Source organism: Rhinolophus ferrumequinum, chromosome 24, assembly GCF_004115265.2.
Source record: "Rhinolophus ferrumequinum isolate MPI-CBG mRhiFer1 chromosome 24, mRhiFer1_v1.p, whole genome shotgun sequence".
Taxonomy (NCBI): Eukaryota; Metazoa; Chordata; class Mammalia; order Chiroptera; family Rhinolophidae; genus Rhinolophus; species Rhinolophus ferrumequinum.
In genome coordinates this window covers 21274191-21299557 of record NC_046307.1, presented here as the reverse complement: position 1 = coordinate 21299557, position 25367 = coordinate 21274191, and the positions used below count along the sequence as shown (strand labels likewise).

General features: G+C 42.0%; 1 protein-coding gene across 1 annotated transcript in view; it reads left to right on the top strand.

Moving 5' to 3' along the window:
• Positions 1-7322: 7322 nt before the first annotated feature.
• The window catches only part of HTR4 (5-hydroxytryptamine receptor 4), a 124488-nt gene continuing 106443 nt past the window's right edge, over positions 7323-25367 (top strand). The window contains exons 1-2 of the mRNA XM_033095699.1: positions 7323-7366; positions 24119-24191. Of these exons, the coding sequence (XP_032951590.1) occupies positions 24166-24191 (26 nt within the window). The 5' untranslated portion in view covers positions 7323-7366; positions 24119-24165. The remainder of the gene's footprint in view (positions 7367-24118; positions 24192-25367) is intronic.

The window sequence follows — 25367 nt, the reverse complement described above, 5'->3', positions numbered from 1 at the left end:
CATTTTTAGGAGACTCCAAATGAATCCCACACATGCTCCTGCGATCCAAACATGTCAGCCATACTCGCCTGTCCTTCTCTGCTCTGACAACCTCCACATTCGGCCATGTTGCTCTGTGACAGGTTACCGCTGCTACTACCCATCATGAGACCACCAGTGTACGTGCCCCTGACCCTGGCTCTGAATGACCTCCTCCCTGGGTCTGAGTCCTGCTTCATTAGTTGGGCCCTGAACACAGAGTCTTGATTGTGCCCAACGTCTCACAAATCCTTCTGGAATGTTCCTGTTGGTTTTTGTTTCTATCCCCTTCTCTCTACAGCTCAAACCAGTCCAAGAAATCTGGTGGGGCAAGAGGCCATTCATTACATATCTGCCCACTTTTCTCTTTCTCCCACTGCAGCTTCTACCCTCATTAGAGTCTCATCTCCTAGTTACAGGACAAAAGCTTCCAGGTTTAGGAATGGAACAAACTGATACAGGACGGGGAGAATGGGCAGCGTGGAGGAGGATGAGAGTTGTTCATAGTAACCAAATCTAGTCAAAACCATCCCATTAAATAGAATATTTATGGTTTATCCTCAAATACCCTTCTCCATGTTAAAATTCAGTTTTGCCGTATCCTAAATGTGATAATGGTTACACAGCTCTATGAAATTGTCCAAACTCACAGAATTACACACCAAAACCCAGCAAATTTTACTACATATAAATTTCAAACTAAGTTGTAAATTTTCAGTTGTGTCACATTTTTGCTTATCAGTTCACACTCGTGATGTCTATCTTGTTGATTTAACTATTCTTGGAAGACTTTATTTTTTCAGTTTTCCTTCCTGATAGGCTAAATATTAATTTATTTGATTTTTATTGATAATAAAACATGAATTAGTTAACGGCCTTTTCAAAGGTAAATAGATTAAACTCAACAATATCAGGAAGACTAGAGGACAAAGAGTAACTCAACACAAGAAAGGGCCAGGAGCCTCTTATCTGGACGGCAATAACTCGGCTTGGCTGCCTTTTATGTGCCTCTATTCTCTGCTGCCACAGGCAGTTGGCTTTTCATTGTTCAAATAGCAGGTCCATACAGACTTTGCCACACAGCAAGTTAACTGAGTACACTTTATCTTAAATTGATGTGGTCTTATACTCTTGCTCAATCACATTAATTCTCTTTGGAATAGACTGACTTCTGGGCAGTTCTTTCCTAGTTAGATGCAGTTCTCTCCTCTTTCTCTCGGCTCTTTATCCACTTATCAGTAGCAGACAGGATGTCACTGCATCTAAACCACCTGTTCCGTTTCACAGCCCCTCCTGCACACAAGTCTATTTCTCCCAACACCACACCCTCTCAGAGAACTGAGTGATCATCCTTTTATCCACGCAGGTGTGGGGCCCTTTGGCCTCCAAGGGCTCTTGGTTCTTGGGTAACTCTAGCCCCCCTGGAAAGCACAGAATCTCTGAATATAAATCCAATTGTCTGGTTCATAGTTCCATCCATTCAACTTTCACAAAAGCAGTGTCCACTCTGAGCCAGGATCTTCACGAACTGCAGTCCGTTGCCTCTAGCAGCTTAGATTTTACTGAAGAGGCAGAGAGTAAACAAGTAAAAAATACATTAATGAATTAGTTACAGAGTAAGACAAGGGCTACAAGTGACATAAACAGAGTAATAAGACAGAACATAATGGGACGGGATAAGCTTTCAAGGAGAAATGTCTCTGCCAAAAAAAAAAAAAATAAAAATAGGCTGAACCAGAGGAGAAGCCCTTCAGATCTCTGAAACAGTAAATGCTGAAGTCCTGAGGCCAGAAATAGCTGTGCAAGACCAGAAACCTAAAGCCCAGCATGGCTAGAGCACAACGGGAGGAGAGTGCTATGAACTGGGGTGGGAGAGGAAGCGAAGTCCAGACAAGAGCTCCCTAGAGGCCAACGTAAGGAATCTTAAGGAGTCGCAAGCCTCGTCCAGGTCTGGTTTGGGTTTGGTGGGGTGGAGATAATCATACACTCCAGGTCATGGAGAAAAAAGACAAAATATAACCCTCTGTGGCAGATTTGACTCTTAAAAGCAAGAAATTGCAAAGGTTCCTACACTCTCAACTTCATTTGCAGGAGGTTTTCTTAGACGTTGTCTCGATATAGAATGATTGTCTATAAGGTAAGCTGAGGACTCCAGTGAATGACCTGTGTGCCCACGATGCCACTGCATCGTGTTCTAGGGTCTTAGTTATTCTATGCAATTTGTTAAAATGAAGCCACCCACCCTGGCTTCATTATAGGAAAGGTATTCACAATTTGATTTCTGTTCCTGAGCAGCTGTGTCGAAACACTAGCTGTTTAAATTTTTAGCAGCTCTTAAGTGGATAGAAGGTATGCAAGCTTCAAGTTTGTGAGTTCAAGAGAAACATTGATTTATTTTAGCACTTTCAATTTGGCATTTAATTTCCATCTTCTTTATTTCTTCTCTTTGTTCTCGCCTCTCTTTCTCTCTCTCTCTCTCTCTCTCTCTCTCTCTCTCTCTCACACACACACACACACACTCCTCCAACCACTATGCTGTACACCTGAAACTAATATAATGTTGAATGTCAACTGTAATTGAAAAATTAAAAACAAACTCTGAGACTTTTAAGATAACCCCCATGGCACCGTGCTGATAAGGTGCTTAGGTTGTGGCCAGTTGTTATGCAGTGAGCACATAACAGGACATTTGTACCAGTCAAGCTGGGTGTGAACAACCAGAAGAGAAAAATGGTATTCGTTTCTGCAGTCTCGAAGAAATTAGCAATAGAAATCCTTAGCATGTTTCAAGTTCATAAATAAAACAATGGAGTCGAAGAGTTCTTAATCTCCTCTGAGTGGGGTTTCTGACCTCCTGGCTCTGCTGAGCTATTGATACTGGAGGGTTCTTGGCAGAGAAACCAAGTGTGGAACCCGGAACAGCCTGGCACATCACAGGGGCTCATAGTGGCCATTTATTATTTTTAGGTTGCCAGCTTCCATTTTACCTTCCTAACAGCATCCCAAATTTATTGGGAAATAAAGTCTCCCCCCATTGTGTATAATCTTGGTGGAAGGACCAAATCTTTTCCCTCCTCACTGATTCAGAATGGGGGAAGGAGGAAACACAAAGCTAACCTTGGCCAGTCTGGTGTGTGGTCCAGCGACTTTGAACCTCGGTCAGTAACCCAAGGAAGGAGAACTAGTGGAGACCATTCATTATATCCGGAGGGAAAGCACACCATCCTGAATGAACCAGTTGCTGCACTTCTTGCTTTTCGGTTCTATGAAGCCCTTCTTGTACCTGCTTCTCTAAGTCTGGCATCTAGCATCCCAGTGATTCTGTGAGCCCCTAAATAGTTCCAACAATTGTCCTTTTCTGAAGTTAGCTGGGGTCCTTTTCTGTTGCTATCAAAGGCCTTAATTGAAATGGTACAATAACTATTCCTAGAATGAATGAATACATGAACAGAAATGAAGGCAGGTCCAGATTATATTTCAAGACTTATGTGACTTTCCCCTTATTTTGTTATAATCAGAGAATTGAATTGCATTTGTAGATGGGTTTTCTTGGGACTTGGAAAAATACTGAAGTTTTCTACAACTCTCCTTCTGGAGGCAAAGCTGTTTTTAAAAAATAATTGAACTTAACTTTTAAACATATGCTTATGGTCTGGTAGTTAGAAAATACAGATAAGCACAACAAAGAATATAAAAATATTCACATGCATCTTTCTATATAATAAATATCAATTGACAATGATATTTATTACCTAAATGGTATTTCATGGTCGGGATAATATATTTAGCTAATCCCCTACTGTGGGACATTTGGGGTATTTCCATTTATTCATTCTTTATTTTTTCATTTTTAAGGGGAACAGGACTTTATTGGGGAACAGTGTGTATTTCCAGGACTTTTTTTTTTTCCAAGTCAAGTTGTTGTCCTTTCAATCTTAGTTGTGGAGGGTGCTGTTCAGCTTCAAGTTGTTGTCCTTTCAGTCTTAGTTATGGAGGGCGCAGCTCAGCTCCAGGTCCAGTTGCTAGTTGCAGGGGGCGCAGCCCACCATCCCTTTCGGGAGTTGAACTGGCAACCTTGTGGTTGAGAGCCCACTGGCCCATGTGGGAGTCGAACTGCCAGCCTTCTGAGTTAGGAGCATGGAGCTCCAACCGCCTGAGCCACCGGGCCGGCCCATTCATTCTTATAAAAGATTCTGCAATAAACCTTCTCTTGGATAAATATCTGTATACATAGGCTACATTTTAAGAAATAGAATTGTTGGGCCAAAGAGTTTGCTTGTTTATAATGATGTATTTACCATAGTATCCCTGTTAAATAAAATTGATAAAAAAGAATAGCCCTTTTATTACGGGACTCTTCTTCAATATAAGCAAAAGAAAAACAAAATAAAAAAAGAAAAGGAAAGAAAAGTCTATGTTTCAAGCTATACATCAAAGCAGACCCATTAAAAACCACATTGCATTGACTGTGGCACTTCATTTTGACCATCTTTGACCATCCCAACAAAATAGAGACAGATGGTGCAAGAAAATTTTATTAATAGCCCTGTCTGCTCAACGCAACCAGACACTGCATTTGCTGTCTTCATTTATTCATTCAAAAAACAATTACTGAGTCCCTACTGTGTGCCTGGAATGGTACTAGGGTCTAGGACATCGAAAGGGAGGTAAGACCTGGTCTCCACCTTGGAGACACTCCCCATCCTGGGTCATGCAGACCCGTGGATAACTCACAAAGCAAGTGTGGTGGTAACTGCTACAGTAGAAAGATGAACACGGCACTGTGGGAGTAGAGAGCCAGGAGCAGTTCCAACCTGTGCATTTAGAGTCCTCTCCTCTCTCTTGTTCCCTTCTGTCCCCTTACAAAGCACATTTTGAAATGGGATATACCTTCAGAAATACAGAGTTCTGGGGAATCAAAGGAAGAGATCAGGAACAGCTTCATGAGTAAAAGAGAAGCCTTATATTAGCTGTTGCTGCTGCAACAAATTACATAGTGGCTTAAAACAATAAAACAATACAAATTTATTATCGAACAGCTCTCTAGATCAGAAGTCTGACATGCATCTCATTGACTCAAATCAAAGTGTCCATAGGGCTGCCTTCCTTTCTGGAGACTTTAGGAGAGAATCTGTTTACTTGCTTTCCCCAGTTTCTGGAGGCCATCTGCATTCTTCCATCCCCAAGGCCAGCAACAGCTGGTCCAGTCCTTCTCACATCACATCCCTCTGACCTCTTCTGGTGTCTCTGTCTTCTGCTTTTAAGGACCCAACTGTATAATGCAGGATAATATGCCATTTTAAGGTCTTTAACTTAATCATATCTGCAAAGTCCCTTTTGCCATGTAAGGGAACATGTTAAGACATGGTTATCTTCAGGAGCCATTTCCTGTCTTCCACGGGCATTAGAGTTTTAGAGCAAGACTGACACCATCGGGGATCTGCCTGAAGAAGAACATGCTGACAGGACAGACTGAAAGGCAGAGACCACTTAGAAGATCTTGATGATTCTAGAAAAGATATGACTCAGTCCAGTGGGAATGGAAAGGAAAGGAAAGATGTCAATGGCACGGTTGGAATAGACTCCCTGGGAAGTGGCAAGTGGCTGAGTCTCCAGTGGGAGAAGGGGAACAGAGGTAGAGTTGTCAAAGATGATTCAGGCTTTGTGCTCCCATGACTGTGAGAAGAATGTTGTCACTTCTCCAGTGTATTTGGTGCAGGGAAGTGGCATAGTGGTAACCTTAAGTTTGGAAAATAACCTAACTTTTCCACTTTTAAATTTTGAGTAGGGAGCATGAGATGAATAAAGATTCAGGACATATACACTCCAGGGAGAGATGTAACGAGCGGGAATTTTCAGTCCTCCTGAAAGTACGAGGAGTGGAAACCAAGACAGGGCACAAAGAAGGTACAGAAAAGATAATAGGATAGGGAGAGACTGAGATAGGAAGAGAGAGAAAGAAGAGAGGAATAATGTACAAGTCAGAGGAGGAAGAAATACAGACCATGAGCAAGTCAGACAGGACCCGGCAAAAGAAGGGTGAAATAAGAGCCAGGAATCTAAACAGATGAGAAATGGACCAACTCGGAGTTCCTGGCATGAGCAGGTTGGTCAATTTAAATTTCCATTTTACTTGGGTTGTGCTCACAATGTTAATAATTTTTAAGATTGTCTTGGAAGTTGTATTTGCATTGGGAAGTTAATTACTGTTACAGCTTCTCTGTTTTGTCAAGCTTCCACGCAGACTCAGTGGTCCTTGAGGGGATGAGTAATCCACCTAGTAGGCCCGTTGGCCCCCTCACCTGCCTTCCCAACATGACTTAAGTCTTGACCTGTTTTGTCAAGACCTGGAATTTGAGGCCTTTGTCAGATGTGTTGAGGAAAAGTGTTTTGCACTCTGTCACAGTTCCTCACAGATATCACAAGCACTACTAAGTGACACAAAGGCAGGAGCTTTGGTCTCAATACAACTGTGACTTTATGGTCCCCATTTTACAGATGGGAGCACTGAGCCTTGGCTCCAGTCTAATCCCATGCTCAAGTTCGCAAGTGGACAGAGCTGAGAGAAACGCTACCTTCAGATATGGGAAGCAAATAGTGGACTAACGAATATTGGCAGGATCACTTATGAAGGCTTGAGGCAAATGAAACATTGCCTCTGGAAAACATTCTAAGGCACCTTCTAAGGGACCACTCTGAACCCTGCTCCCAAAGTAACCCTGCCCTGGCAGTCAGAGGCATAAGGAAGTAAGCCATACAGGGCTAGGATTTTCCCCTGGCACACGCATCACAAGCGCTTTCAGCTTTCATTATTTATTATCTTTCAGTAAAGGAAATAAGCACTCAGAGAGGTTAACCAACTTGCCCAAGGTCACCCAGGAGCCGCCAGTGAGCCCAGGGCAGCATTCCCGCCAGGGAAGGCGGATGCTGGCCAGCCCTGAGGGGTGAGGTCGTTTCCGCCTGCCTGTGCGCCCACTCCCCTGTGAGTGGGGCCGCCGTGCCGTGCCCCCGCTGTGCCCGACGCCCGGTGAGGGAGGCAGGGGCACCACGGGGGCTAGGGCTGTAGAGCCCGTGGAGCCCAGCTCGGCCAGCTACGGAGGAGGACGATGTGCGGCACGCTCAGGTGAGCCGGGGCAGGGGTCCTGCTGCCGGTAGCCCGGGGCCCACGCCTGGAGCCTGCCGGCCTCCTAGCGCGGGGGCTGGAGCCGGCACCCGAGGGGGCGGCGGGGAGGGCGCAGGCAGTGGCTGGGAGCGCAGCGGCGGCGGCGGCGGCGGCAGAAGCTCGGCTCCTCGGCTAGAGGTGGCCGCTCCAGTCATCCAGGGCGCCTCGATCCCTCTCAGGCAGCGGGTAGGTGCGGTGGGTGCGCGGAGGTCAGGAGCCCGGAGCCCACGTGTGCGGGTGGGGACGCAGCGGGGGCGGGGCCACGACCCGGCGAGGGGCTTGGGGACTCTGGTCCAGAGCCTGAGCTTTGCCGCAGAGATGGGCTGCGCGGAGACTCGGGGTAGGTGGGCTGGCTGGTTGTGTAGGACATGTCTCCAGCGTGGGACCACTGTAGGGTTGGGGCTAGTGCCCTGCACTAGTGTACGTAAGTACTTGTGAAACTGCTTGTGTGGTCACTGACTATAGGAGATTGTGTATGTAAGGGTGTGTGTGTGTGTGTGTGTGTGTGTGTGTGTGTGTGTCTGAGAGAGAGAGAGAGAGAGAGAGAGAGAGAGAGAGAGAGAGAGAGAGAGAGAGAGAGAGAGAGAGAGAGAGAGAGAGAGAGAGAGAGAGACATAGGGTGTGCATCTATAACCTGTGTGTAACCAGATACGTGTGTGGATTGCATGGATGGTCCTGGATGTGTAAGGAGAGAGGGTTCTGTGTGTGTGTGTGTGTGTGACACAAGATATGCATGTCCAAGTGTCTAGCTGGCTGTGTGTGTGAGTGACCGTGAGTGTGTGAGTACGTTGTGCTGCATGAAGCGTTCACGGTCACTGCCAGTACTAGCGCCCTGCAGTTGTCTTTCACAGAATCCCAATCCCAATTTAAGATGCATTTCCTCTCAGCTTGCTACCCAGTGTGTGGCACTCTGCTGTTGATACAGGGAAGTGGTGGCTGGCAGAGGTGGCGAAGTCATGGGCACCAGCTCATCTTTCTAGAGTTCAGTGTTAAGAAAAACTGTTGGCTTGGTTTTCCATTTGGCCCATTAAAATGAACAAAAAATGTTTCTTACAGATTTGGCATGAACCAAAGGTGGCTTTTGATGGAACAACACTGAGGCAGGTTTGCCTTCTTTGTATTGATATTGATGGGTGGATGGCCCAAGTCATAAAACTGTGGGTAACTCTGGGGGTCTGTGGGTGGTATTTTCCTGGTCTCCTGTGTCCAACTTCACCATCCGTGATGAGGGAGAAGTTGCTGGGAGCTGCTGGTGAGCACAGGTAGTAAAGGAAAAGGACACTGGTGATTGATGCAGTGCCCTAGAATCACAGGAAAAGTCAGGACGGGACAAAACTCGTGGAATTCTGAGGAGTAGCTCTCACCTAGGTAGTGATGAGTGTGGAAAAAATTATTAGAGTAGAGGATTTGCAGCATTCTCTAAAAATAAGTCATTTTTTTAATCTTATCTTTATTTTTCCCGTGCACCCTGACCCTAAATTCTCTCTTGTGTTTGCATAATTTCCCCCTTTGGGAAACATCTTTATTATAATTATTACTCTACAGCTGAGCAGGTCATCATTTAACTGGAGCACAACAGAGCTAACTGGAGCTTTAGGGACTGTCCAACCCAGCCCCCGTTGAGCAGGCGGAGGTCCCTGGGTGCAGAGAACAGTGGTGCTTTTGGTTCTTCTGAGTTATCTGAATTTTACTCCTGAAGCTGGTCCCTCTATGGGCCACAGTGGCCAACAATTTAAATGTGTTTTCTTCCACTTGAGTTCTCCAGGACCTCCCTGGCACTGTTCATCCCCTCATTTCTTTCCCGCAAAGAATGGCACCTGATACCCAACCTAAGCAACCTGCTACCCTAAACCACCTCCTGATTTTCCCATTTGTTTATGAACCACCACCATGTTCTGAGTTACTTGGCTGGAAACTGAAGTCATCTTTTTATTTCTTCTCTTCCTTCGTCAGTAGTGATCACAGCTTAATAGGCAGGTTTTATTAGCTTTCCTTCAATACCTCTTGAGTCTAATTTTTTTGTTTTTATATTTTGTTTTTTTTCTTCCTACTGTCACTACCTTATCGGGCGAAACCCATATTCAGGGATTTCTGGAAATAGGAACAGATATAGACTGTGATCATTGGGGAAATAAAAAAAAAAAAAGCAAAGCCAATATCAAGGAGACCCTTGATATTATGACTTGTTGACTAATAAGTGAAATAAGTTTTTTTTGAAGAACTTAGACCTTCTGATGGTTATAGCATTATATGAATCTATTTCTTCATTTGTGAAATATGATGAAAAATTTCAACTAAAACCTAGCTGCTAAATCGTTTCTAAGGTTTCTTCCAGCTTTAAAATTCTCTAATTGTCATTGGTGTTCTTTGTTTTAGCAAGAGAGATTTCTCCTAATGGTTTAGCATTACCTTCTAATATCTAACCATCTTTTTAAAAAATTCAGTTTTTCTTTAGGGAAAGGAAATAGGCAAAGGGGAAAGGGGTGAAATGCACTGCTGACCTAGGTTTGTGGTGGAGGGTCAAGTGCATATACTATGCCTTAGAGTTGAAGGAGTCTTACAGGTCACCCATTCTCACTTTCCCCTCAAGTTCAGAATCTTCCTTACCATTACCTGTTTGAGAATTGAAAAAATGTGTCAAGTCTTATTGAGATCACGTCACCCAACATTATAATTCAGGCTACTCAAACCTCTGTAGCCTTGACATTTGGGGCTTGGTAATTTTTTGTTGTGAGGGATTGTCCTATGCATCATAGGAAGTTTAACAGCACCGCTGGCACCCATTAGATGTCAGTAGCAAGCGCCAGTTGTGACAACCAAAAATGTCTCCAGACATTATCAAATGTCCCTTTGGGGGACAAAGTCGCCCTGCCCCAACCCCTGTTGAAAATGACTGTTGTATGTGTAATTCAAACACAAGTATTGTAGCCTTGTACGGAAATACCTTACAACAAAGTATATTAATACACAGATGAATTGCTGTGTTGCTAGCTGCTTTTCCACCCCCTTCCCACTTGGCCACCCTCACACATTTACCTTTATGCCTCCTGGTTTCTCATCGCCTTGTTGCTATGTCTGGAAATGCTCAAGATGCTGCTGAAGGCTGAGAAGCATTTCAGAGACAACATAATAATAATCCTGATAGCTCACATTACTCCACCCCTTGATATGTGCCAGGCATGGTTCTAAACGCTCATTTAATCTTCATTAAGAATCCTATGAGAGAGATGCTTTTATTCCCCCCATTGTAGAGATGAGCTAACTCAATCTTAGATGGAGTGACATGGCTCATGTTCTCTCAGCTGTGCTGTGTTAGAGCTGGGCTTAGTTGGTGTGTTGTCTGACGCCAGAGTCTGCATTCTGAAGCCCCACACAAAACTACCTTCCATAAATGCATCTTGATGTTACAGGCGGAAATGATCTGAAACATCCCCTAGTTCAATTGTAGAACCAAGTCTGCTTCTAGAAAGGCTAGAGACGTGAGGTTGGCAGTTGCTGTCCAGATGAAATAATGGGCTTTCCCTCTTTTGTGTCTTCTCCAATCTCTTTGTTATTCATGTTATTCAGAAATAGCCCCAAGGGCATATGTGCAGGGTGAGAGCAGCAGTGGCTGGGTTGGGTAACTTGGGGGAGAAGGACTCAGGGGAAAGGAAGGATGGCTAAAAGGAGCAAACAATGAATGAGACATTTCTTTGACCATTAAGCCTTGCCCATCATCTAAACTTGAGATGTCTCTTCTATCACCAAAATGAAAGTTGCCATATATTTATCAGTTCCCTCTTTACATATTCTTGTCTTGCCCTTTTCATTCTTCTATTCTGCATGCTGTTTTTATACTACAGATGCAGTAGAAAGTGGTACACCTTTGGACAGAGAAAAATAGAAGGGCAATGTAAATGACTGTCAAGTAGGTTTATTGAGAGGGTAAGAATGACTACCTTACCAATTACTATTGAGCTTGAAAATTGAAGGCAAGCCTTCAGAAAGTTGACTATTTCCTGCAAGACCCTATATCAACACATCCGCAGGTCTGGTTGCCGCCAGTGAATAGATAGAGTAGAGCCTTGGTTTTGTGAGTCTTAGAGATTGGTTAAGAGGACAGTAGTTCTCAAACTTTGGAAAGCATCAGAATCATCCATAGGACCTGTTAAAACGCATGCTGCTGTTCCCTACCTCCAGAGTTCCTGATTCGGTGCTTCTGGGTTGGCGTCTGAGAATGTGTAGTTCTAACAGGTTCCCAGGTGATATTGATGCTGTTGGTCCAGGGACCACAATGTGAGAACCACGTGGTTAAGTCCTAACTAACTAAGTAAAGCTCACAACCCATCCACCTGAGTTGTTTTTTTTTTTAAATGTATTTCTAAGATAAAATTATTTGGATTTATGAAAATCAATGGATAGATCAAGATTGAAAGAATAATAACTGCTAGGGACTAGTGGACATCTCGCACTAAGCATCTAAGCTTGGCCTCTCATTTTGAATTTCAGAAAAGCCTCAGCCTTTGTTCAGCCGTGGTGCTTCTAAATTGGATTAATTCTGATCTTAGATCTTTTCATGGTCCCTACCTCCACCCACCCCCACTGCTACTTCAATTTGGAAGATAAAATCCCTCATTACTCACAGGAAAATCCAAATTAAAAGTCCTTTAATATCTTGTTTACTGCCAGATAAATTCTGACTTGTTCCTCTGAGATTAAGAATGGTATGTTACCTGTCCATCCAGCTTTTGTTTCCTGTGTGGGTGCTTTGGAGTTCTTTCTCTTTCAAATCAGTCTTAGCACCATGAAGAAACCCAACAAAAACTCAAGTCAGAAAATTTATGTTAAACTTTTAAAATCTGAATCAGAAGAAGTTTCTTTTAAGACCCCATTTCGCAGTCAGCCTCTTCCTTCTTGACTGTCAGCATCTGTTTCTTTTTCGTGGGACCACATGTCCTCCACGTAGACAGAGGGACGCCAAGTACTTGCTCAGAAAGATCTAGAGGTTCTGAAACTGAGATCCAATTTAAGTGACGTTCATTGAATATTTGCTACTCACTATGGTCTTTTTTGATTTTTATATCAAATAAACACCCCGAGAGAAGGGGTGTTTCTCATATTTATAGATGAGGAAACCAAGGCCTGGAAACTTTAACAAAATTCTTGTATTAGTTAGAGGACTAATTGTATTAGTAAGTATATATTTTTGCTTACGCATAATGGAAGTCAATACTGGCTTGTGTAAGCAAAAGTTGGAATTTATTGGAATGATAATGTGGCTTTTGTTATGGATTCAAGGAACTGTCCCGCAGGATGGATGGGAACCAGGTCATCTCCAGAGAACTTAGTGCCAGGAGTTCACGATCTTCACCCCATTGCTCAGCCATTAATGTGACACATTCCCAAGAGGGTGTTATTTCTCTGTTCAAATTCTCAAGAAAGAAAATCTGATTGGCCCAATTATTTATGACCAAGAGGTCAGAGCGGAAGCATAGTCGCCATGGGGCTCGCTTTTGTCGTTGTAGATATTTCCAATACAGGTGCTCTAGTGGACAGTCGAATGAAGGTCTCCTGTTATCACAAAACTAGTGTGGCAGAGACAGGATTTGATTTCAGGTTTGACTCCAAATCCAGTGCTTTTCTCCTACCAAAGGGACGTTTGATAGAGAAACACATGGATTTGGCATCTACTTTCTTTTCGGGGTCACCCCATCATCACCACCACCATGTTCGGCATTCCTGCGTAGGGTCCTGCTGTTTCCATTCATGCATACGGTACCTCTTGGTTTCTGATGCGTATATGGCTGCATCCTGGTTCCTCTCTGTCCACTGGGATTCTATGTCATGTGGCCTGGCTTCTCATTCTGCTCATTCATGTCAGGTCTCTGACTCACCGCACACTACTCTGACTTGTTCTACAATTAATATTTTACTAACTTGCTTTATCCACCTCTCTATCCAATCATCAATCCATTTTGGGGATGATTTCAAAGTATGTTTCTGTTTCTTATTCTCGTTTTTGTAATTGGGAAACTGCAACCAAGACAGTTGACCTGACTTGCCCAAGGTCACCACCTCCTGAGGAAGTAGGCGACGGAGCTGGCATTTTACACTGGCAGTCTGATTCCCCAAATCACTTTTTCAGCCACCGAGTAGCATTGTACCTCCTGGAAGGGGAGAGAGAAAGATTCATTCAAGGTCAGTTAGTGGCAGGGTAATGATCAGCACCAGGTGATCTGATTCTCAAGCTCCTGAAATTTCCATTACCTTGATCCATGATAAATAGTTCATTTTTCAAGCAGAAATAGTGTTTCCCTTGCTCTGCAAAGAGCTGCAGATTTGGTACTTTACAACCTCCCTAGATATCTGGAAAATCTGATTTTTGACATAGATCATTTTGCAAAACTAATATACTCTTTCTTCCTTTTCAACGTTTAAAAGGAATTTATGGAAATGACAAACTGGGAAATTACCATTTCAGATAATTTTTTACAATGTTTGCAGGACTTCCCATATGTTACCTTATTTGAACTTCATGAGTAGTAGCAAATCTGCAAGACAGGTGGGCTGGCTAGCTTCACCACATTGAACAGCTGGAGACCTGGGGCTTATAGAAGCAAAATGAGGAACTCAGAGTCACATGGTGCTTAAAGGAAAGTCGGGCCTTGGTAAAAAGTGCCAGCAGACATTCTGTAGGCTTTAAGGAGCTCCATAAATATCTAGTTAATAAAATTGTGCTGGAAAAGTTGAGATGGGGGACTATTGAGATATGGATCCTTTATGAGATAACTTAGTAGTTAAGGGTCTGGGATCTGAAAACACTGCAGTGTGGCTGTGGGGACAGAGTCCCAGAGAGCAGTTTCCAGGCTCTCAGCCTCACGTGGAAAGGTGCTGGCTCAGGTAGTAGATGGCCATCAGCTGTGACTAGTTGACCATCAGCTGTAACCAGTTGGCCATTAGCCACTGATATAACTGCCGTGGCTGAGCTAGCAAGTGTGGATTGCAGTTAGTGAAGGGTTGGTTGGTTGGCTGGCAGACAAGCGCAGATTGCAGTAGGCAAGGGAGTTGGTTGGTTGGCAGAGAAGCAGGCGGTGGATTGCGGATCATGTTGATCCTACCTCCTGTGTCTCGCCCGGCCGCCAGTGAGACTGGGTTGCAGGAAGACCATTCTACTGGCGGATGTTTGCTTTTGTGTCTTCATCAGCCGCCATCGTGAATATAGGGGAATGAAACCCCTACCCATGGCTCCGTGGGTGTTCCTTTTTGGCCTCACCGTATCCTGCGTTCTTGTGCGGGGAGCGGGACCAGAGACCCCGCTTGACAGTGGCTTTGCATGGTGTCTCCTTTCTGTGCCTCAGTTTCTTCATTTGTGAAGTGGGGACAATTGCAATACTCCATAGCGTGATGTGAAGATGAAATGAGGTAACACATGTGGTAAGTTTGATACTTAGTATGTGTTCAAAAAATATCAGTTATAGAAATGTGTCATTATTCCTCTCCTGCTTCCTCTTCGGGATTCTTCTCTTCTGTGTTAAATGGGTCCCTCTAAAATTTATGGGTATAGGTTTATCTTTTTCCTGAGGGGTTTGTTTAGGAACTATTGGAAGGAGATTTTGGACAGCAGCCTTTTGGGAGGTGACATCTTATTAATCCAGTAAAGATGCAGATTCTGCTCCAGAATTTCCATCTAAGCTGTAAATAGTCCATGTCCTTCAAGATTGCATGGGGATGCTTAATTGGATCTGATAATCAGCACATGATATCTGAGATAGAGAGTTCTGTATAAACTGTTTTCTAATCCAGGAGGCTCAGAAGAAAGAGAAGAGTGAGGACAGAAGAGGTAGAATGCTGGCAGAGACTTTTTTCCCTTAGCATGCACAGAAAATACTGTAATCCAGGTCTTTCAGCCAAAGAAGCATTTAAACAGATATGGAAAAACTATCAAAGAGGATTTCAGAAGGATGTGCTCACCTGTGTGGGTTGTGCTCCATTCTCACAGTGTTTCCCAAACTGCTCTCCATGAACGATCTCTACCAGAATCACCGGGACATTTCTTTGTTAAAATGCAGATACCTGGGCCTACCAATTGAGAGAGGCTTCGAGTGAAGCCACCAAATCTGCAGTTTTGCAAGTGATTTTTAGGTATTCTAATGTTTGAGAATCACTGTTGTCTGCAGCATATTGCTGCAAGGTTCAAAACACTCATTTTGAAAACAGTTTAGATAGAATGCAAGTTTGGCTTGACCTGCCCCCAATTCTAGGCCCGTGAAATCAGTGGTGACTAAACCCTTTGGGAATTCTCAGGCTCAGCTTTCAGGGGCCTCTCCTATAGAGAAGAGGAATAATTTCTGTAACCACATCCAAGAGTAGGGGAGCTCAGCCCCCAGCTATATTACTGCCTCTGTAGAGAAGCAGAGTAGGAAATGTCCAGCCTCCAAGGACTGGGGCACTGCCACGCTGGAGACCACCTTGTTACAATAGCGGGCCAACATTATATCGTGAACTCACTGTACACCTGCTTTGTAATTATTCATTTCATTTATTTTTTGCCATAACCTTTTCAGATTAGCATTATGCTTATCCCCATTATACAGATGAGGCCACTGAGGCTAAGAAAAGTAAGTAATTTGTTCTAAGACATACTGGTATTTGATAAAACTAGGACTGATTCCAAGGCTGTGCTTTGAATCAGGGGCTGGCAAACTATCTGATCAGCTGCCTGGTTTTGTATGGCCTGGGAGCTGAGTTTTTACATATTTTAATTGTTGAAAAAAATCGAAAGAATATTATTTTGTGACAAGTGAAAATGATATGAAATTCAAATCAGTGCCCATAAATACATTTTATTGGAAAGCAGCCATGCTCATTCATTTACATATTGTCTGTGCCTGTTTGCACACTACAACAGCAGATTAGAGTAGTTGTGATAATGACCTTATGCGCCGAAAAGCCTACAATATTTGCGAAATGGTCCTTTGCATAAAAAAATGTGCCAACCTCTGCTTTAAACCACTATGCCAGTGTTTCCCAAACTCCAATCTTTTGAGTACTGCCTTTGTAATTCTTGCCACCTTCTCGTGCCATCTGGAGCATTATCTGCCTAGCACTTTTCTTTAGATCAATTAGTTTTCCTTAAATAAATTTGTTTTATTTTCCAAAGAAACAAAAATGTAAGTGGAAACCAGTACCAACTGCAAGAAATAGAAGGTAATTGCACAAACAAATGCAACACACACAAAACAGTGTCTCAGCTTTTAGTTCCGGTAGTGGGAGCAGACACTGTCGCTGTCCCTCCCATTTTCTTGCAGATCCCCTCACCATATCTCTGTACGCCATCCCGACTTCGATGGTGAACCCACATCATTTTTAGGGGACTGTCCTCACTCTGCTGGAATTGACTGTTTTGCTCATAAGCACAGTGAGCTGGAGGTGCTTGGGGCTCTGGGTCTCCCTGCGGACAGCACTTAACTAATAAATGATAAGTGTGGGAGTATCAGTACCCCAATTCCCTCCCCACTGGTCCACCATAATGCTGGCCATATGTTTTACACCATTTCCCTTCCCTTCTGGATTAAGCTTCAGTGGCTTAACACATTCCTCGTTGGCTGCCTTTCATTCCCTTCCCTGTATCATTACATTACCCCTCAGCCAGCTAAATAAACTGTGTGCACTTATTTAATCCTCTCCTCAAGATCTGCTTCTTGGGGAGACCCCAGTAAGACAATAATGTTTCAAGATCTTCTTGGGGAGACCCCAGTAAGACAGCAGTGTTTCTCACCAAAGACTGTGAGCCTGAGACCTGTTCTTTATTATGAAAAGAGAGATTAACAAATACCAGGAAGGATTCAAAGATCAGCTAACATTTATGTGAGGCCTTTTCTTCAACATAAGTAACTGTGAATAAAATAGAAAGTGAAAAGAGCACACATTTTTCATCTCCGATAGTATGAACGCCCCACCTACAACCCACTGTCACGTGCTTCCTTCAGTGGCCTGAGAACCACACTAGGGAAATCGATGTTTTACCTTAAAGCCTGGTCCCCACACCAACAGCATCAGCAATTCCTGGGAACTTATTAGAAATGAAAATTCACCACTCTAGACCTACTGAGTCAGAATCTGGGGGGTGGGGCCCAGCCGCTGCGTTGTAACAAGCCTCAGGGTGGTTCTTATGCATGCTTAAACTTGAGAACTAAACAGCCTCTGAATTTAGTTCTGCTCTCATTGCATTCCTGGATTTCATCAAACTCGGAATCATCCAAGACTTGCTTCCTCCCCTCAAACGTGACTGTCCGATGGTTTTCTGGCTTCTATTTGAGCCTCCCACTGAAGTGGACATTGTCGCTTGCCAAGGCACACAGGTCAATAATTGGACGGCTGTGCTGTGGGGGCATCCACCTCATAGTGAATCTCAAACTCTTGAGACCTACGCTTGTCTCTCGTTTGGAGACACAACAAAGCTAATTCCTTCTCTCATTGTCAAATAGAACTTCCATGTTATGTCATGCTAGTCATTTAACAGATACTGATCACATACTGTGTCTCCTTCCTCATAGAACCTGTGGCCAAATTCGGACTAAGACATTAATCAAGTGATCAAAAAAGTAAATACATGAATAAATGCCCCCTGAATGTTCTTTTTTCCTTCATGAAATATCCAGAGCCATACGTCACTGGATCTGGTTTCTTGTAACCTCACAACCCAGGTCACACTCTTTGAAGGATAGATTGGGTATGTCTGTTTATGCCTGTTTAATATTCTTTCATTGGTTAAGGGCTGTTTTAAATATCAGGTCTGTTGTTTCTGTTTTTGTTTTGTTGTGTTTTTTTTTGATAAAGGGGCTAACTTCCTAGCTGAGAAATATATATATATATATATATATATATAACCCAGGAAGAATAATTTCGTAGTTATTTTGAAACAAGTTAAAAGCCATTTTTGCATCTTAATTGAACATGTCAGCCTGGTCGCCCCTTAAGGGTAACTGAATTGACATCTATGTGGATTTTATGGAAATAAAATGGCTAGAAGCTTTTATTCAGGACTAAATCTTTCTAGATGATTTAGCACAAATGGCATTTTGACTACCACCTCTAGAAAGAGATACTTGGCAAAGGAAGGTCCAGCTTCTGGAACGCAGGCTCTTTTTTTCTTTTTTAAATGGTTTACACACATTTTCACTTGTACACTACCATTTAGATGTCTATATAAATAAACAAATAATATGATTTTTTTCTGGGGTAATTTACAGGGAATAATTCTTTTAAAGAGTATGTATCAACTGATTAAAGTATTAACCAAAATTAAAAAGCCAAAATGAGAGGCAACAAGTGTTTATTTGGGGTCAAAGAATTGCGACTAGCGGAGCACAGATTTAGGCAGAAACCCAAACAGTGTCCCAATTACAGGGTGAAGGCATAGAAAAGAAGAGGAATGATAACATAAAAAAGAAAGAATTCCTATCGTTGCTGATAAACTGAGCTATTCTTGCTATACATTATTGGTTACTGGCTCTATCTTTAGGTAGAGAGAGTCCATAATGATCAGTCCTTATGTCTACTTTCCTGCAATTGTTTGTAAGACAATGTTGGTTTGGCCCAGTCCAAGGATCTGGCCCAATAAAAACAGTCTTGTTGACGTAAGAATGTCCAAAACTGTAGAGAATTTTTTGAAAAAATGTACTTGAGCGAAACAGAGGCTATGCCTGGAAGCAAGATCTCAACAGACGAGCTTAGAATGACAGTTTGCAGCTTATTTTATGCATTTGGAATTAAGGGACATAATGTAAGGAAGATTACGTGAAGGTGGGAGGAAACAAAGTGAGATTAGATTGCAGGAGAATTAACAAGATTATGTGCTCTTTTGAGGATGGTTTCTCTTCTGAGGGGTCTGAAAAGAGACATTTCAGAGGTGTGTTAACCTATCGTGTTTCCTCGAAAATAAGACCTAGCCAGACCATCAGCTCTAATGCATTCTTTTGGAGCAAAAATTAACATAAGACCTGGTCTTATTTTAATATAATATATTACCGGGAATAATATAGTATAGTACAGTACAGTACAATACAATACAATACAATACAATAATACCGGGTATAGTGGTACCTCGGTGTTCGAACATAATCCATTCTGGAAGACCGTTTGAGTTCTGAAATGTTCGAAAACCGAGACACGGTTTCCCCATAAAAAGTAGTGCAAAATGGATTAATCCGTTCCAGGACTTTAAAATCAAACCCTAGAACTGAAAATTTAGCATGAATTTTACTATCTAATGATACCATAGATCCATAAAATTTACGGCGTTCGTAAACCAAAATGTTCATAACAGAGACTTTCGAAAACCGAGGTACCACTGTATAATAATATAATACAATGTAATGTAATGTAATATAATATAATATAACATAATATAGTAATACTGGGTATAATATATAATATAATATAATATAATATCAGGTCTTATATTAATTTTTGCTCCAAAAGACGCATTAGAGATGATGGTCCGGCTAGGTCTTATTTTGGCGGAAACACAGTAGATGCACAGAAACAATGGACAGGACTGGCTTAAGTCAAAGATAAGCCTTTTAGTAAAGAAGTTGTGTGCTTCGGGTGTGACTACGCACCATGACCTACTTAGTTAGGAATTTATGATCAGATCACCCTGTGAGGTTACTTTTCATAGTACTCCTTTTTGTCTACAGTCTAAAGGTTGAAGGATCAAGACATTCCTCTAGAATGGCAGCTCCGACTCCATTTCGAAATGGCTCCATTTATGTCATTTTTCACATAGGTTAAAAACAAAAACAGAAAAACATTGCTGAGGCAGCATTCTATAATTGCCAAATATTTTCTAAAAAACAAAGTCCAAGTAAATAACCAAGGAGAGGAATGAATTTTTTTCTTCCTTTTAGTGAGGATTTCCACAGTTGTAATTTTTCAGGTGATCCAAATGTTGTTTTCACAGTGAAGTTTATTAGGAAATCGTGGTCACCATGGGATGTAAAAGACGGTTTGGGGATGCTTGTTTGTTTGATCCTGATGAGATTGTGTGTTTTCATGCATGTGGCCAGGAGTGGGTTAGCAATGAGGTAATGAGTGAGACCTATGAGAAGCATTTGAATACCTAATGCTTCATAAGTATCTGGACTTATTTGATTTCCTATTACATTGCTCTTATTTTTGTCTCACCTGCTCAAAAATGTCTGTGATCGTGCCTGTTTGAAATAGTATATGTGAATTGAGCATTCATCCTTTTTTAAAATTATAAAAGGATTCAAAAACCTTTTCTTTTTTTTCTGGGAATATGGGAGGCAGAGATAACAGGATTATCACAGTCCTCCAATTTTAGCATTGGAAGAATCCCCAGCAGTCACCAAAATCACACGTCTCATTTAGATAGCCGTCCTTAAACAGTTACCCACATGCTGCCTAAATGCCTCCAATGATGAGAAACTCAGCTCTTTGAAATTTCCTTTAACTTCTGTGAAGCTGTAATTGAAATTTCTTCCTTTGTTTACCCTGCCCAACATCCTCTAGCCCAGTCCATTCTACAGTTGGAGAAATTGAGACTCAGATTGGTGAACAGGCTTGTGAAAGGGAGCAGAATTTGCAACCAAAATATGTCTCTTTGGCATAAGGGTTATTTTAGGCTGATTATTCTTAAGAAACAGCAGACATAGGAAAAGCTCTGAAAACTGCATAGAAATTACCCTTTGTAAGAAACATCTACATTTATAAGGGAAATCTCCATTTGTTTCTCTTGGTACCAGGAAGAGAAGAATGACTCTAAATCTCTTAAAACTCTTATCAGTAGAGAAGGCAATGACTTAATCTGCCTAACGACCTTACCCTTGTTTGCTGTGCTTTTCCTGGTAACTCCCCATAACTATCTTAGCCCTCTGCCATCTTCTTTTGTCTTTAGCTGGACATCATTTTTAAGGTGGTGGCTTGGGCATTTTGAAGAGTTACTCAGTTTTCTTGGGTCTCTCCCATGTATACAGGAGGTATACATGTTGTTAAACTTGTTTGTCTTTTTCCGTTTATCTGTCTTTTATTACAGGGGGTTCTCGGCCAAGAGCTTATAAGGGTAGAGAGAAAATTATTTTTCCTCCCCCACACCTGCTTAAGAATAGAAACCTTGAGTTAACAGGGTGGGGCTGTGAACCCAGGCCCAGTAATTCCTGGTCCAGTGCTCTTTCTATATGTCAGACTTCCACCCTCAATTTGGCAATTTAGGTAAATAATGTTTTACTTACTACTGACACTTGTCCAAAACAAAGGTATTGAAATAATGCCCTTTGATGTAGAAATTTAACCCATGTAGGCATACTCTATAAAGAAACGTGGTCAATTCATGCACAGTTATGCATGAATATCCATTATGCAGCCAAAACTAAAGAAAAAACAAAACAAAACAAAGTGCAGCAAAGCAAGCTGAGGTTATGACATAGCTCCAGGTTGGCAGATGTTGGCCCTGTACCAAACGACATTGATATTCGACTTGAATAGGTGGGGACAATTTGCAAATGAGTACTATGCTCACACTTTTTATAATCGAGATGCAGCCACACACCTTCTGTTAACCGTTAACGACGATTCCACAACAATCTTTCAGAGTATTCTGCATCAAAGAACAAGGTTAAAGATGGGATGTACTTACCTTTTGGGTAAGTACTTGCCCTTTAGGTATTTAAAACGTGCAAGCTAGAAAACTAGGGGTTGGAAGAAGCCTTGGGTGGCATAATAAGATGATCTCTTCCTCTTCCTTCTCCCTTTTTAAGGAAAGATCAGAGTCTGAATGTATTCATCAAGGAGAAGAAGCTCCAACGAGTCTGACAGAGTTGTATGTTACTGTGACTTTACTTTTGTGTCAGGAAATATGTTTTGAATAATTCCAGTGACTTGAGCTTGTCCTAGCCCTGAGAGAATACCGAGACCTTCATTTGTACCTCACGTGGTAGAAGGGTTTATTTGACTCCGTCCTTCACCTCTTTTCCAGGACTTGCTATGTTCTTTTTCTGGTTATAATTATCTAGGACTGTTTCTCTGAAGAAGACCAATATGGAGGGTATCACTCCTTGTCCCTTTATCCAGGTGGTAGGGTATAGCATGACTATCACTAAAACACACGCACACTCATGTGTGCATATACGCACACACAGTGTCTAACTGAATTCCAAATTGACAACTTTTAGAAGTGACAGAGCTTGTACTTGAGCATAGGAGATGTGCTCAGTTGATTGTTTTTAATTAACTAGGTAGTGTTAAGGAGCTAGAAATGTGAGTATGCAAGATAAAAGCACTGGTTCCTTGCATACCCCTCTCACTCTAGATGATCTTCCTGGCAAGAGGTGTCCCTGTAATCGTGGCTCTGATTAGTTATTCCTGGTGAACACTGCAGAAAATAGTGGACTGTGAGTGATTAAGTAAATCAACATAAGCAGTATTCACCAACGTGTCTTTTGTTAACGCTAACAAAATGTATGCTGTCTCACTGGCTTGCTAAAGAGCAATCATTTTAAGTGGAATTGGATATGGTTACTTCAGGAATGATTTTAGATAGAAGAGAAAAGAGGATGGAACCTTGTCACTTTGATTGTTAGGGCTTTGTACTTAAGTATTTCAAATAAAAGATTATTCCATATTCAAAATGTAAAAGAGAAGTGGACAAAGCTACTTTGCTTGAGGTCAGAGTCTAGGTTCAGAGTCCTGTAGGCTGAGCCTTCTCCACACCTGCCACAGATGTAGAAATGCCCACAGGCACCCATGTTCATCTTAGAGGCTCTAAAGAGCAAACATTGAAAAACCCCAAGAGATGTACATCCTTTCCAGATCTGGTGGTCTGCCATTCTCTTCCTGGCTACCAGGCATATGTGTTTGGTCCACCCTGACCAAAGCATCCAAGGGTCCAGGCTGAGGTTCATAGTTCTGTTATGTAAACAGATTTACAGTTTCTTCTTGGTTAGATTTGATTAATAAATCAGCAGACGGAATTATAGAATATCAGAGCAAGAAATGAACCCAGAGGTCATCTCTTCCAATCCTTTCTGTTTATTGAGAAGAGGATGATGAAGCTTAGAATGAAAAAGGAACTTGCTCAGGGTAATGCCAGGAGAAACAGACCAAGCTCTTCTGCCTCTGCATTCTCTGATTCATTGTGTTGTGGAACAAATGTGATGAAAAATAGAAATTCTTCTGAAAAAATGCAACTGTACAGTCAGTTAAGACGGCCGATTTGGTGGAGATCAGTAGGTGTCCGTCTGCTAACGGGTGTAGGGTCTTCTGAAAGTCTGTGCTAGAGGAACTTGTGGTAGTTTGATAGTTAATTCCCCTTCGACTGGGAGTTCTTAGCCTGGGGTTCATGGATGGGCCTCAAGGAATTGTGGGCTCCCCAGAAAGTGTGTATGTATGTTCAGGCACGTCCATGTTTTTCTGGGCAGAGAGTTCTCAAGAGTGTGCTAGATTCTCAAAGGGGTATGTGATTACCCACCCTCAAAAAGGGTAAACAAAAAATAAAACCCTGAAAATCCTCATAGTAGGAAACAAAATGACTGACCATTTTAGGCAACGTATTATTTTAATCACAACAATGTACGTACCTATTTTCACTAGCTAGTGTTCTAATGTAGACCATATGTATATAAATAAGCTATGTTTCCAAGAAGAGCAAAAAATAACAAATAAACTGATTAACACAGAGTAAAAAAAAGTACCTGTATGTTTTAATCTCCAGATTAGTAACACGTAAAGAAACTTCTGCAAAACTCGGCTGTACCATACCTCAATATGCCAATAGCTTTTTGCCGTAGTATTGTTTATTAAATACTTTTCTGATACTCTGTAAAATAAAAGTCTGAGTAAATAGGAAACAATGATTGTTTGACATTTTCCCTTTAACAAGGACTTTTATTTTCTTGCATTACTTGACGGTCTAACCTCTTGTTTATTCCCACATTATAGGAGCCGGTGGGCACTGACTTCCAACTCACCCATGCCTATTTCCTGTAATGGACGAACTTGATGCCAGTGTGAGGTACGGGGTATTTCTGTACACATTATGCTTATTCGAACTGTAAGACCACTGAACAATCCATGTGCAGAGGTAGCAGAGGTAGAAAGCTCATAGATACGGATTTTCTTCAACGTTTTGTGTACAATCACAAACGTGTTTCTGTGTAATGATAAGTGTTTTTTTCACTTCTGCTTAAATGATAAATAGGGCTCTAAATGTTTCCAGAAGTCTATACTAAAAGTCTGCACTATGCGTGATGCGGTTATAGTAAAGTAGATATTCATCTCTGTAATAGGAAGAAAGAAGTTGTATTGAAATAGTGTGAAAATAGCTGAAGAATATCTGTACATCTAAACTTTGAATGTACACTTAAGTAGTGATTTATAGCAGGTTCTAGTTTGCCCACTTCTGTTTTGGGCAACCAGGTCGTTAGATTCTGTGACGTGATAGTTGCATGCTGTAGTTCTGTAAAGTTATGGAAATGGTTTTTGCTTGGTTTTCCTGTAAATTTCCTGCCACCTGTGGATATCAAATAGTAGGATGGCTCCTAAGAAAGTTATTTCTTTAAAGGCTTGTTGCATTTTATGTAGCACAACAGAATAGGGCAAGCAACTTGTATTCAATAAGACTTACATGTTGTGGATTGGGATTTGAGTCTGAGAACCAGCCATAGATACCCGTAGCTGGAAGACATTCTAAAAAAATACACTCTTGATGTAATCACAGGACAGTGTTACTTTCATTTGAGACCTGTAGAAAAGCACGTTTCAGGTATAGATCAGGAGCATTGTGCCTCTGAGTGTGATGTAGTAGAATGCTGTGACAAAAGGGAGTTGTCAAATGTCTTGATGCAAATTCTAGTGCGATGTGACTTGAGTTGCAAAGATGTACTATCACTCCAAACCCGGGAACTCCTTAAGGGTGGAATGTGTCTCACGCATAATCCCTGGCACGTGGTGGGTATGTACTAAAGGGTGTTGAACAGCCAGTCGTTGCTGTTATTACATGTATTCCCAACAGGGCTGTGTTCTACTACACCTAGATATGCAAACAGTCTCTGACTATTTACCAATAAAACATTTTACACTCTCAATAGAAGCATCGTGGATTTTGTTATTTGCCCAACATGCTGACTTGGTTCAGAGTCTTAGGACTTTAACACAAATTTTTTAGGTTGGTGCCATGTGTTTATTTTTC